This window comes from Ruditapes philippinarum, unplaced genomic scaffold, assembly GCF_026571515.1.
Source record: "Ruditapes philippinarum isolate M1 unplaced genomic scaffold, ASM2657151v2 ctg3315_1_1_1_1, whole genome shotgun sequence".
Taxonomy (NCBI): domain Eukaryota; kingdom Metazoa; phylum Mollusca; class Bivalvia; order Venerida; family Veneridae; genus Ruditapes; species Ruditapes philippinarum.
The window spans coordinates 47,010-61,317 of NW_026860139.1; the positions used below are offsets into that span (position 1 = coordinate 47,010).

The 14,308-nt window shown below is 32.8% G+C and overlaps 1 protein-coding gene across 1 annotated transcript; it reads right to left on the reverse strand.

The window, feature by feature from the left end:
- Positions 1-3,919: 3,919 nt before the first annotated feature.
- LOC132759019 (rhodopsin-like) lies at positions 3,920-13,255 on the reverse strand. Its single transcript, XM_060750743.1, has 7 exons — positions 13,210-13,255; positions 12,676-12,686; positions 11,281-11,294; positions 9,690-10,356; positions 5,858-5,963; positions 5,043-5,326; positions 3,920-4,018 (listed from the first exon to the last, which is right to left on the reverse strand). Exons 1-7 carry the CDS (start codon positions 13,253-13,255, stop codon positions 3,920-3,922), a joined length of 1,227 nt encoding a protein of 408 aa, XP_060606726.1.
- Between the last annotated feature and the right edge of the window lie 1,053 nt (positions 13,256-14,308).

Genomic DNA, 14,308 nt, shown 5'->3' on the forward strand with positions numbered 1-14,308 from the left:
AGAATTTTGAATCAAGCATTATAAACAATGTCTATTATGCAAATTTATGTGATATTGAGTTATCTCAATTATCACTCAATATAATCCAATTAAGGTGTAACAACTAAGGTATCTAAAACAAGTTTACTGATATTAATCAATACAGTAAACAATAAAAAAGGAGGTGTAAAGACCAAAGGTGAAACGTCCAGGAGGTGAAAAGACCAAAGGTGAAACGTCCAGGAGGTGTAAAGTCCTGAAATCTTCTACAGCCATATTCTAAGAAAACCATTTATCTGACTGCACAAATCAATACTATGTTAGTATAAACATTACAATTTAAACATAAAATAAATTCCTGTTTCGTCATATTTGGGCAGCAAAATCAGCTTATTTTCGTTCGTGTTCACCGCCATCTTGAATAATTTTACCGTTACGATAAGCAAAATTACAATACTAAGTTTCACGGCAGTTTGATTGTTTTAGGAGCTAAATAAAATAAATACTTAATGTAAACATATTCAATAATACTTACTTGACAAATAGTGTGTACCAAAGTTGTATAAACAACGCAATCAACAGCAAAAACCGAGTTTTATTATCAAATGTTTACACATGACATCCTCGGTCTACGCCATTATTTCATCTTCTTCCGGTGAGAAGATCTCGCGCATGCGCGCGGCCCGATTTAAAGCCCCATCGGAAGTGTCCGATCCTTGTCAATTAAAGTCCGTGGTTGGTGCGTTTGTTTATTTAATTGCATTATTTGATTGTGAAACTTTGTTAAATAATAACATGTGTATTTATTAAATCTGTGAAATATTGTTTAATAACATTAAGATGATACTTTAATGAACATAGCATTTTTTGGAGTAACGGGCATCACTGGCCTGAAGTGATGCGACCGGTAGACGTTGATTTTTTTATTTGTTTCTTTCTTTATTTTTTTTTTTTTTTTGATATTGTTACGTATTTTGAACCATAAAAAAATCTCCTCTACACCTCCTGTGAAAATTAAATTGTCTGGTCAATACTTTATTATATTAATATTTCGCTACGATTCAACTAGATTTATCATAAAGATAAAGATGTGGGGAAATGACATCACGCGCACCTGTTTTTATACGGCAAATACACAAACATGGCCGCGCCTACTGATTTGTAGAAATCGGTGATTTAGCGATTTAAATTTTGTTATCATTCGTTTAATATTATTATTTGGCGGCAGAAAATTTGCAGATTTATTATTTATAGTATTCTTTTTCTGAAATCAAGTTTTTATTCTAAACTTGTCTTTCCCTTTAACGTTATACTTGAATTCATTTACTTAATTAATTGTATTGTAAAAATCGAACATCTCTAACAAGCATCAGATAATTATGATTCTTGTTATTGATTTATATTCTTACATTTACAGGGAAAACATGGAGAAAATTGAATGTCCATATAATTAAGTATTACATCCAGTTTAAGATGGTATATGGTTATTTAGTTCATAAACAGACCATTTGTACGTGTTGGCACAATAATATTATATTAGTTTGTTAGTGCATCGCGTACATTTAGTAAGTAGAAAGTAACATTGTTATTATTTGTGTATATAAAATTGTCTGGGGAATTCAAAATAATCCGGTCATTTTATCTGAACAAACAGCATTAGAATGCCGATACAATTAACTGAATCTGTGTTAATTTACGGATTTCATAGTTACAAAATCATGAGTGTTCATACTCCCTGTTTCAGCAGTCAACTGTATGAATACATTTTTCCTCCAGTTTTGATCTGTATGTTCAGTCAAATTTGATAGTAAAAAAAGTTTGGTCGACATTTAATAAAATTAATAGCATTTCTAACATCATTCCATTCAGAATGAAACAAAGCACATGGGAGAGTAGTTGTTTTTTGTCGAAAAAAGGTCATAAGCAGCAACAGTACACAATTGTTAATTATTGTATAGGTTAAAGTTTATAAGAAGGTATTTACAAAAATAAATTGGTCAGGCCATTTTATTTTTGTAAATACGTACTAATAAACTTTAACCAGCTTATTGTTTTAATTTTTTTTATATACAGTCTAGTGAATTGACTGTTTAACACTTTGCCGATTTACCAAACAAATGTGTTACGATTCATTTGAAAGACTGCAATCCTATTGGACAAAAATAATTTCAAACTATAATACAGGTTTGTAGGGGCATCTATTATGGATGTGTCAGAAACATTCTTATCATCAATGCAAATACAATTTAAAGAATCAAGAAATGAAGGGTAAATGTATTACTAAATGTTGGTATGGAAGATTAAAAACTGACTGACAAGTAAAAGAGAGAACAAACAAAAGAACATGTACCGTATGTTCAATCAGTAAAACGCAGATTCATAGCTTTGATAAATGGTACCGAAGCGCGACGCCCCTTCTGGAATGAGAAAGGGCGAAATCAACTTCTCGAGCCTTTTAGTCGGTCATAATAAAAGCCAATCATTCCGTTCGGTATGAGGGTGCTTGATTATTATTAATTAAAAATGAAATGTCGCGATATGTACAATGAATGGCGAACTGGAGAATTTCGCAATGCAAACATTTTCAAATGAAATAACCTTTTCCGTCAATAAATCGCGCTCTTCGGGGTTTTTTATTTATCATTTTGTAGTACACAGTGGGTTTTATGGTATGTTATTGTTGTACATGTATCCGAAAGGTGTAAATAGAATGATGAGTTGATGACCTAAACATTATGAAAGTCCGAAAATCTATTCATAGAGGGATGTACTCCTATCGGTAATTCCCGGTTTCTCCCGGTCTATTTTGACCGGGGTTTACTAGTGACCGGCGAATAGTATCATACGTTTATTGTCCGGTCTCTCCCGGGTTTTAGAGTACATGTTTGATATCGTTACAGAACAGAACAAATATTTTACAGATAAATAAGCTTTTTTCCAAAATGAATGTTTGTCACTTATTTTGGTTACAATAATTAATAAACACAGACCAACTCTCAAATTTATTGATTATTATTACACATAAACATGCAATTCGAAGAAAACCCAACAACAACAACATCAATAGCATGTTTCATTTTATCTATATAAGATAAAAACAATAAATATGTACAATAATTGAGAAAAAATGTACATATTATGGTATTAATATATAATCAACTTTGAAACATTTTATTTATTTTGTTATTCGTGTTTAGTAATAGAATTATTCAAAGTTACAAATTAGATTTTATGAATCATTCAATTGATTGATAATTTAAGTTATGATAAAGAAAAATACAAATGTACATGTACATGGTTTAAGAATAAACAATATTATATATTGAAAGATTAACCACAATTTACTGACTTTTTCCAGTTAAGTTTTGTTTCTATGAGAATGGGTGTTCTAACTGTTTCAGTGTTAAAGGCACTCGACTGAGGTAGTTTTACATAATCTGACTGGAAGTGATTTTTCGATATCAATATTTCATTTGATGAAGGGCTGGACTAATAACTTGTGTTCTAAATTTCAGCCCAGTCACTTATTCTGTTTTTTCACAACATCTTTCACCCCGATCGGGCTAAGAATAGCATAAAAGTACAATTTGCAATTTATTTCTGAATCTTTTTTTATTTTTGCATATCTTTCTGTTTTAATTGCCTACAGTAGTCGATCTATATAAGAAATTCAAATTTTATGTTTATAACAAGTTGAACCTCAGTGGAGTTCCTTTAATAAAGAATATATCTAGTGAAAAATACAGACAGAACTTTTTGAGAGAAAATATGCCTTTCAGTATAACTTTATAATAAATTCTGTTTACTCAACTAAAATTACAGATATATTTCGATAATGGCCAATATCCCGATAATGTCCTATAAACACTTCTTCACATTTTGTTGAAAAAGTTTCAACTGCAATGACCGAGTGAAACCGATCCGTCCATAATTATGTTTTCTAACATTCTGAGTTAGTCGGTGCTTTACTATCAGCCGATTCAGCTGGACCCACTGCGTTTGGATTGACTGCATTGTTAGTGTTCTTCAGCGTCGTGACCTATAATATCAACAGATTAAATGAGCCGCGTCAAAACAAAACCAACATAATGGGTTTGCGACCAGCATGGATCCAGACCAGTCTGCGCATCCGCGCAGTCTGATCAGGATCCATGCTGTTTGCTTACAAACCCTATAGCAAGTAGAGAAACTGATAGCGAACAACAATGATCCTGATCAGACTGCGCGGATGCGCAGGCTGGTCTGGATCCATGCTAGTCGCAAACCCATTATGTTGGTTTTGTCGTGACACGGATCAAATGTATTATGTTATAACCTCTAAATACTATGGTCCGTCTGCTTACCGTTAAAGATAATAAATGCATGAACCATGAATCTTTTAAGAATCACTGTACAACCATGAAGAACATAATTGAGACTGTTCAGTGAGCGCAAAACTTGCAATATATATAATCCATAAATATATATAATCCATAAATTATACATATGAAAACTTATTCATAAGAAAAACATGTGAAAACCAAAGGTTCAAGATATGTTTTTTTACAGATGTTTTTCATATAGTCCTTGTTTAACATATTATACATATGAAAAACATTATGTTCTTTAACATATGCTTTTCAACACATATAAAACACATTGTTTTACAGATGGAAAACATATGGCGTGCCAAAACATACGTTAAATATGCGTGCATTTTTACCTGTTTATGATTATTCAATGTAAATTTATATAATATCATATCTAAATAACATATAATAACTTATTCGATATCGGTTTACTTCATCTCACAAAAGCGGTGTTTAACTCCACCATTGTAATACAATGTTGTCACATGAGTGCACATATTCATCATAATGTAATAATATATAACAAAAGTGGGAAAAGTCAAGTAATAGTATTCCATCATCATCAAATGAATTTTCGATTATAACATATTTAGGTACAAAATATAGTAAGAATTAAAGCATTATGAGTCGTTGATGGTATTTTTTTAATATTCGTTTTCATGAACACATTTTTAAAACAGAAACAAATTTTTAAAAGTGTATTCAAATATTTACCTCTCTTTCCGGCCCATCTTCAGTTCCTGATTCTTCTGAATTGTGTGTTTTCTCCTCTTCCCTTTTCATGAGAATTTCACGTAGTCTTTTACATGGTAAACTGTTATAAAACGACTGGCGAAACATTTTATTCGTTGCACCATAGATAAGGGGGTTTAGAACACCTTGTGATTTAGCAGCTAGGGCTGGTATTTCTGTTAACACTAACGGTAATGAGTCGACGCCAAATAACACTTGCCAAAAGAAGACTAAAGCATACGGGAACCAGCATATCCAGAAGGAGCCTGAAAATCAAAATACATCTTTATAACTTATAATAATATGATGGCATTACAAGCTTTCATTTTTTTGCAACAGAATTTGAAAAAAAGACCTGTATGTGTTTCTCTGGTAACTGTCAATTTTCTCTTGAAAAATGCACATATAGGCATTGCTAGAAATAGTTGCAAGAGAAAATGCTAATCTGAAAATGAATATTTCTTTTTGTATGTACAAATAATGATGAAATAACAAACAAATGTTAAACACACCACTACTTTATACAATGGGTATGGTGTCATTCAGATTCTTACGAACGAATTTGGGGACATGTTACAGTGTAAAATACTAATTTATCGTAAAAAAAACTTCTACTAACATCTGATGTAAAAAACTTATTTTCATTGAATATTTTTCTTTATTTCTTTGTGAAAAAATAAATGAAAGTATCTTTTTTGATATGTATTGTAGTGAAAGAAATGTGTAAAGCATCTGTCAGGTACCGGTATGACCTGCTAATATAGGGAAGCATACACACTTTTCACAAAAATACATACAGCACATTAGTATACAAGTTCTCATCATCTTCTTCTCAAGTCTCAAGTTTTTTCTTGCAACTCTGCTAGTAATATCCCACACTGTTGTTTTGTTAATGTTTCGGATCTGGAAAAAAACGAAATGTTATACAGCACATTGTTTGTATGTTTTGTTGTAATATATGTTTAAAAAACCAAAGCACGGATAATTTGCATGTTTACTTTTCGATATAAAGATTATCACCCTGATAAAAAAAATACCTCAAATATCCCACTTACGGCAATTCCCATGCATCGCCGTAAATCAAAATTAAACATTGTTTTTAATTGTTTCTTATCTAGATGGCTACAGAAAGGTCGTCACTATTACTGAGGTATTTGTTCTGATATCATGGAGATACACTGAAGTCTTCCTCAACCAGTAAAGCTTGAAAGTCACCATATGGCGCTTCAGAAATGTCTGATATACATCCGGACCAAAATTTAGACTCTGAATAACCTTCTTTAGATATACTTTCATTAAGAACCAAATAAAAAAAACAGCCAAAACTTCGCACAACATATTTAATTATTTCTTTCTGCATTTTTTACAATACAATACAATAAAAGTGGTTATAGAGTAAGTCCAAGTAGCGTAGTGGACAGAGGATTCAAGAAATCGATGTTTAGTTTAAACAATATTTTATTTATAAGTATTACATTTACATGATAACTGACAAATAATAAATAGTACGGATTGAGTAGTAAGCTTAAAAGCTTAAAAAAATGATGTTTGAGTTTTATTCTGCAAAGATGCACTTATTTATTACTTTATTATTACGAGGGATGTCCAAAAAATGCGTGCACTGCAGTTATTGTCGTGAGAGTTATTAATATAAACAAATGAATTTTATATCTCTTGAAGGAGAAATTTGTCTCAAATAAGAAGACAAAAGAAAAAGCCAGGTAGCCGGCGTGTCGTGTAAAAGAATGATCATTGAGTTACCTTAGTAACGTAATACCGGCGCACGACAAAAAAGTGGGTTAGTTCATTACTGTAATTGTATTATTAGTTTGTTGCTTATAAAGTGGTACAATGTATTTGCTTTTTATGTTATAATTTGTTTTACTGAAGAATGATTGATGCAAAGTATTGTGTAGTATTTATTGTTTTTATGCAACGTACATGTAACATATTCCACCAGTGCAGGAATATATTGGACATCCCTCGTCACATGCGCCGCCATTACGGACGGTCGTCTGCCTGACCGGTTGTCATCGTCTACCGACTCTCTCCCTTTTCTAGTGAACGTTTGTGCCATTTATAAACCAGCCTTTGTGACACTGAACTTGTCCCGCTTGCCCTTTTAAGTTCTTTGTAGGTATCTATTGGTGTTTTACCTGTATTTGCACCAAATTTAATGATCGTCCGTATTTCCAGACGTTTAGCGACTGAAATTTTCACGTAATTACAGTATTGACGACCACACACAAATGTTTGTTTACGACTGTTACAATAGGGCAAATGATGTCATATTTTCTAGTGACGTTAGGAATACGTACACACACTTTTACCTGAATTTTAACGTTAATATGTAGTGTTTACAGAATACCGTGATGCATCAAAGTATGAACTAACCCAATTTTTTGCCGTGCGCCGGTATTACGTTACCAAGGTTACTGTATGGCGATTCGTTTTAACGACATGCCGGTAACCAATTTTTTTCTTTTGTTTTCTTATTTGAGATATATCTCCCCTTCAAGTGATATATAATTAATGTTTTTCTAACAATTACTCTCGCGACAATAACTGCAGTGCACGAATCTTTTGGACAACCCTCGTATACGCTGTGATAAAGTAAATGTATAAAAACTAGTAATTGTTCATGTTGTTAATGTTTGTTTTACGGCATAGCAACACAATTGCTATATGGTCATATGGCGCCGAAACAGGAAACATGATTTTGGCTAACCTCGGGTGTCATAGATTTAAAGCAACACCAGGCGTCAAAACCACCTGCTGGGGTTAACATGTGCATAGATTTCAGTCATTCAAAACCATTTAGTCGCTTCTTAAGATCATGCAGGAATAAACATCAATTCTAATGCCTCAGTCCTTAAAGGCAAACCATCAGCCACAAGGGGAATTTCAGGTTATAAAAGATATTGACGATATATATGATGCTTTATATATGAATTGTATCATAGTTCGGGGACATTTCTGTTGAAAATGTGACAGGGTTAAATCTTATACATATACATGCACAATATAAGTTACCGGCACTCCAGAGCATGTCCATTGATTGCTTCATTTTGTCCGGGGTTTACATATTGTGACGACAGACAAAGGGATAGCGATGGAAATGTCATATTCAGATGCTCGTTCAGTGGTAACTTTTTGGGGGGTTTCATATTGTGGGATCAGGGAACGTGTATTTATGTTTGACGATGATACAAAAGAGAAAGAATATCAAAACACACGGCAATCTGATCTATACTCGGGGCTACGCCCCCTCGTACAAATCAGATAGCCTCGTGTTTCGATGTTCTTTCTATTACTAATCGACACCACTATATGCCAATATTAATAAAAATAGATAATCGAAAGAAAAGCGAATTCGAGCTATTATAAACAATAAAATAGCAGTTTCATTAGCGATCATAAATAATGTTAATTACATTATCTTTGATTGTCTTTAATATACATTAATATAGATTGTGAAATAATATGAAATGCTATTTCTAAATTAATACATTTGAAAATTGTTGAAACAGGAAAAGAAAGGTTAAGTGATTAAAAATTAATTTCGTCGAGCTTTGTACTCTCTTGTATTGGTCAGTGCGCTAGTTTTGATCACATTTCAGATCATTAACATTACTTGTACAAATACTTTCTTTCTAAAATTTCATGTTTTGTTATAGATATAAACTATATATTACTATTATACCTGCCTATTGGATTTTAAGCCCAAATAGTTAATTGTTGTAACTTTTATCGATGAAAGTTACAACAATTAACTAATTGGGCTTAAAATACAATAAAGCAATTTGTTACATAGAAACCATTCCAAAAAATCCTATACTTGGACATTATTTTGTTCTCTCAGTTTGTCTATTGGCTTGTTAGTTTTCGTATTCTAAAAGATACAAAAGACAGAACTATCGAAACCGGGAATTCATTCAGATTCTCATTTTATTATCAATTAATTGTGTTCTAAATTGAAAAAAATTATCTGACCAATCTGCGATTAATCGCAACCATTTATGTTCTCTTTAACAAGATACCTTAAAGCATCATAGAAAAAATAGACGCATGGGGATATTGCCCTGTTGAACATTGTAAAATCAATGTCATTTATCTTATGTTAAAATCGAAGACAATTTATCCGTATATAACTCCTAACAATGACGATGTCGTTAGAGGGGAAACTGTAGATAAGTTCAATTACTCAATCAATTAATCAATAAATTGTTCATTTCTGCGATGTTATTGTTGAAAGTGCAAGGAATAATAACATATACAGAGACTATCTTTATCGTATTGTACCGTCATAACGATTAATTTAGATAATTTGTCGACAGAAAAGAACTTCAAAAAGAGTAACTGTCAGTGCATATACATGTATTGTGAATAATTAAACATACATGTATATATAGATAATAATGTGTAAGCAGTTTCAACCAGGAAAAGAGCCCGTGTCTCAAAATTGCCGATCCAAATATGGTGACTTCTTCGGCCCTCACGTAAACTTTCGAAAATTTTCGTAACATACTTCATTTTTTTATCTTTAATCGTGCAAAACCGAAAATTTATAGGTACTTTCGCTTAGGACTTAACACCAGCAATAAGAATAGGTATAAAAATTGTTCTTACCGTTGAATAAATTCTGTAATAGCAAAAACACATAATGATAAACGGGAAAAGAAAGCAAGTGAAAAATATTGTTAGTGAGTAAGAGAACTGTGTATTTTCAATATCTAGTCCGCAGAAAACTCCGGGGGCCTCTAATCCATACTGAGACCATCCAGCCAGGGGAAGGACTGCCCAGAAAAATCCACCTACATAACATCCTATACAAGAAAGTACAGCAACTCGTTTTGTAATAAGGGCTGACTGAAGCGGTTTTGTTATCACAATGTATCTATCCACACTGATGGCCACTAACAGGTAGAGCTGAGTTAGTCCTAGGAAATATACTATAAATCCAGAAAGCACACAAACGGCTTTACTAAAAGCCCATTGTCCATTAAATGCAGAAATAACTGAAAATGGACATCCTAAAATGAGCATACAAAGGTCAGCCACACATAGAGCGATTACAAAAATGTTTGTTGCGGAGCGAAGGTGTTTCGTCTTGAAAAACGTGAAAAGAATAAAACAAATCTCTGTAAATCCAAATAATTCCACAAAAAGAAGCAACACTGCGAAAATAGTGTGTCCCCAGCGTGGATAATTAAGTCTTTTAATTTCTAATTCTGACAGATCTTCAGAAGTATAATTGGTGACATTTTCTAATGTTCTCGTCATAGCCGTATCAACTCTGTATCAGTTTGTCTGAAGAGTTAAATACAACAGTCAACGGGCTAAATCCGGTTACATGGAAAAGCTATTTACATGCCTCGGTAAATATATTTTAGTATTCTTGTGAACTCTTTGTTTTTTATTGGTTCTTGGTTAATTTGCAGTATTGACACGGGGGAGGAAGTGTTACACGAAGGATGGAGTTCTTATGATAACTTGTTTGGAGTTCTTATGATAACTGTCACTGAGTTCCTGGAAAACGTTACGGATTTCTGTGGAAAACTTTTCTATATACTTGGAGAACTCGCCTAAAAATGGTTATTTTTAACTTTAAATGGGGAGTTTGGGGTGCTAAATTAAACTTTGATAATTAAGCTTGCCCTACATATTGTATTTTGTTTCAGAAAAATCTTTTAGTCCATATTTTGTCGCCTTTTAAAAAAAAATCTGCAAGTTTTGAGAAAAATTACCAAATTACTTGCTAATTCGTACATATTGACGTTTTCATTTGTGATCTTCTTCGTTGCTATACTTAATTACCTAATTATTATGGAGAGTTGCAAACATAAAGCCCTGGCTAATAAATTTATACCCGATTTTTCAAATGTTACGGAGTTCTTGCGATAACTCAAAATATGTCCTGGAGTTCTTATGATAACTTTTGTTACTGCCAGTGTGTTATTGTGCTTAATCACGGCGCGTTTAAGCGTATTTTATTAGACAATAAGTGTGTAAATCATTATGAAGCATAGTACGCTTATCATTTGCACAAAAATTTGGTTATATAACGTTGGTTTTGATCGTGTTTTTCAGTTCAAGAGATATTTTTCTTACCTCCGTTTCTTGTGTTTTTTGTGTTTGTTTTGGTCTTTGTGTGTGTGTGTTTTTTTATATATTTTATTGGAATGACTGTAAACATACTTGATGTAGAGCATTTACTTACAGGATAAAAATACACTTTGAATCATGATTTTGTCATATATACATTATTCCTGGCAGTTTTAGAGAACATTAAGTAACTATGCTATCGGTATGCATGTAAATGGTTTTCAGCAAAATAAGAGGTAGTATGCACTACCTTTATCAAAATTTAATGAGGTGGGTGTCGTCTTTATGTTTCAACGGGTATTTCAATTTCTAAAAGGTATCAGTTTTTGTCATAGAAACGTATAAAGTTCTATGACAATGATATGACGATAGAAAGTAAGTCTTCAATAAGATATGTGAGTCACCGCAAGGTTCATGCCGTTTATCGACTCTATTAAATCCAATGTAGCATCACGTGACGTACAGCAATTTCCATATTTCGGAAAATTACTGCATACATTTTTCTTATCAAAGTTGGAGTCCTAGTGGAAATTTTGCAACAACTTTTGCTGTAATTTATTACAAAAAATATTGTCGAACTTCTTTCGCTTGAACCCGTAGGGCACGTGCAAATCTGTCGAAGAGATCGGTAGTAATCGGTTGATTTTTATGCATAAAAAGATCATACATTTCGGGTGCATGGGTGTGAAGGATATCCAGGTTATATACGATACATGGTATATAATGATACAATTTACTTAGCCGCTTCTTGAGGGAAGCCCAGCTACACGGTGCATATCCATATCGGACCCTCTTTGCGAAATCTGATCAAACGGTACCCTCTTCGAACATGCACAGGTCATTCTCTGCTAAAACCAAATCAGCGATGGATAACAATCCAGTAAAATTTCATTGTAATAAGGAAAGGAGGTATGACACGTAGAAAAGATGTATACCACGGAACACTAGAATGTTTTATTTATGTCCTGATTTGTCATGTGCACGTTTTTCGTGTACTGCAAATTGACAATAAGCTACAAAAAATCGACATGTCTTGCATCGCCCATCACCTCGATATATTTTTCGGGCTGAAATGAACCTATATGGCTTGATTATATATGCATCACACATATTTAATATGTTCATATACATATCATCTTCGGACAAATGGCAGTAAATTGTCAAAAATAAATGAAAAATTCATAGAAACACCCTACTTTCGGTTTTGCAGCGGCAAGGGCTACCTCTCTTCATTTGAATTTTCATAGCACAGGTACCCTCTCATTTTTATACACATAGGTACCCTCAAAGCACGACATATACTTTTATGTGTTAATCGCTAAGTATGTAATATTTACATAAAAGTAAGAAATATTACATACATACTTAACGATTAACGCAAATAAAAGCATATGTCGTGCTTTGAGGGTACCTATGTGTTCCCGGGGATCGAACCCACACCAGAGAGGTAACTGGATTAGAAGTCATTGACTCAAACCCAACGAACCCACGCCAGAGAGGTAACTGGATTAGAAGTCACGACTCAAACCCCTCGACCACGGAGGCGGCCGTTCTTGAAGATAGCTTAGCACCTCTTTATCCTATGTAGACTGTACACCAAAGCAATTTCATGTCTTCTCCAGATATATTGAATGATCGTGTTTTAATTTTGCCACATGGCCTCAGTGTTGCATTTTGCGGAAACTTATGACATAAAACTTTTGTTGACGATAAGTATACACAGAAACAATTAGTGCATTCGTTGAATTTTATAATGTAAATATGATTTCGCACAAATTTAATTAGGAACTAAAACACGATTAAAACCAACGTTATATAACCAAATTTTTGTGCAAATGATAAGCGTACTATGCTTCATAATGATTTACACACTTACTGACTAATAAAATACGCTTAAACGTGCCGTAATTAAGCACAAGAAACACACTTGCAGTAACAAAAGTTATCATAAGAACTCCAGGACATATTTTGAGTTATCACAAGAACTCCGTAACATTTGAAAAATCGGGTATACATTTATTAGCCAGGGCTTTATGTTTGCAACTCACCACTATAATTAAGTGATTATGTATAGCAACGAAAAAGATCATAAATGAAAAGGTCAATATGTACGAATTAACTAGTAATTTGGTAATTTTTCTCAAAACTTCAAGATTTTTTTAAACGGCGACGAAATATGGACTAAAAGATTTTTTTCTAAAACATAATACAATATGTAGGGCAAGCTTAATTATCAAAGTTTAATTTAGCACCTCAAACTCCCCATTTAAAGTTAAAAATAACCTTTTTTTAGGCGAGTTCTCCAAGTATATAGAAAAGTTTTCCACAGAAATCCGTAACGTTTTCCAGGAACTCAGTGACAGTTATCATAAGAACTCCAGACAAGTTATCATAAGAACTCCATCCTTCGTGTAACACTTCCTCCCCCGTGATTGAATGGTTGCTAATTAAACGATACTGATTATGACCGTACGACCACTCTGGAATGTGTGTGATATATAAACACATTGAATGTAAACAATTGATTTTCCACCTTAATGCGGTAGTTGAATCAGATCAGATATGTTAGATATATAAGTATATTTTACCTTTTTATTGATCAAGAATATGTTTTATAATAATCATTTAATATCAGACTTGTGTTCAAACTGTAACTGTATGACGGTTTAAACTTACATGATATTCTTGTACTGCGATGCTTTCTCGGCTATATATTACAAGATGCACCTTTACTGAGAAATGTTATGAATCTAAAAACGTGCTGATTTAAAGTAAAAAGGATTTAATACATTTTCAGTTTTCTTTTTCCCTTCATTCGTTCTTCCTGACATTATTCTTTTATCTTGTAATTTCTTACAGTAATTCGCTTTTAAAATACACACGGCTAATGAAGAAGATTAAATATGCTATTTAACACTCTGTTTCTTAAGCTGGTAATTTTCCTCATTAAGAATTACCTACTTCATAAAGATAATATTGTTCATTAGACAAAGTATAGCTAAGGGGAAAATCCATAAATACAAGTATTATGTTTCTTTCATTTCTTATAGTTCTTATTTTCCTTGAGAATAGTGCGTCTTCTAAGTGAGAAAAGTGCGTCCTCTAAAGGTACTACTTGGAATCAACATGATAAAGGAAGCTTT

Bases quoted from the DNA above. Each gene is read 5' to 3' on its own strand.
- LOC132759019 (XM_060750743.1), bottom strand. From the start codon at position 13,255: ATGATCTTTTTCGTTGCTATACATAATCACTTAATTATAGTGGTGA. The intron at 5,964-9,689 runs GTAAGAACAATT...GTTTTTTTCCAG, and splicing joins ATTACAGAATTTATTCAACG to ATCCGAAACATTAACAAAAC. The intron at 5,327-5,857 runs GTATGTATTTTT...TTTGATTTTCAG, and splicing joins AACTTGTATACTAATGTGCT to GCTCCTTCTGGATATGCTGG.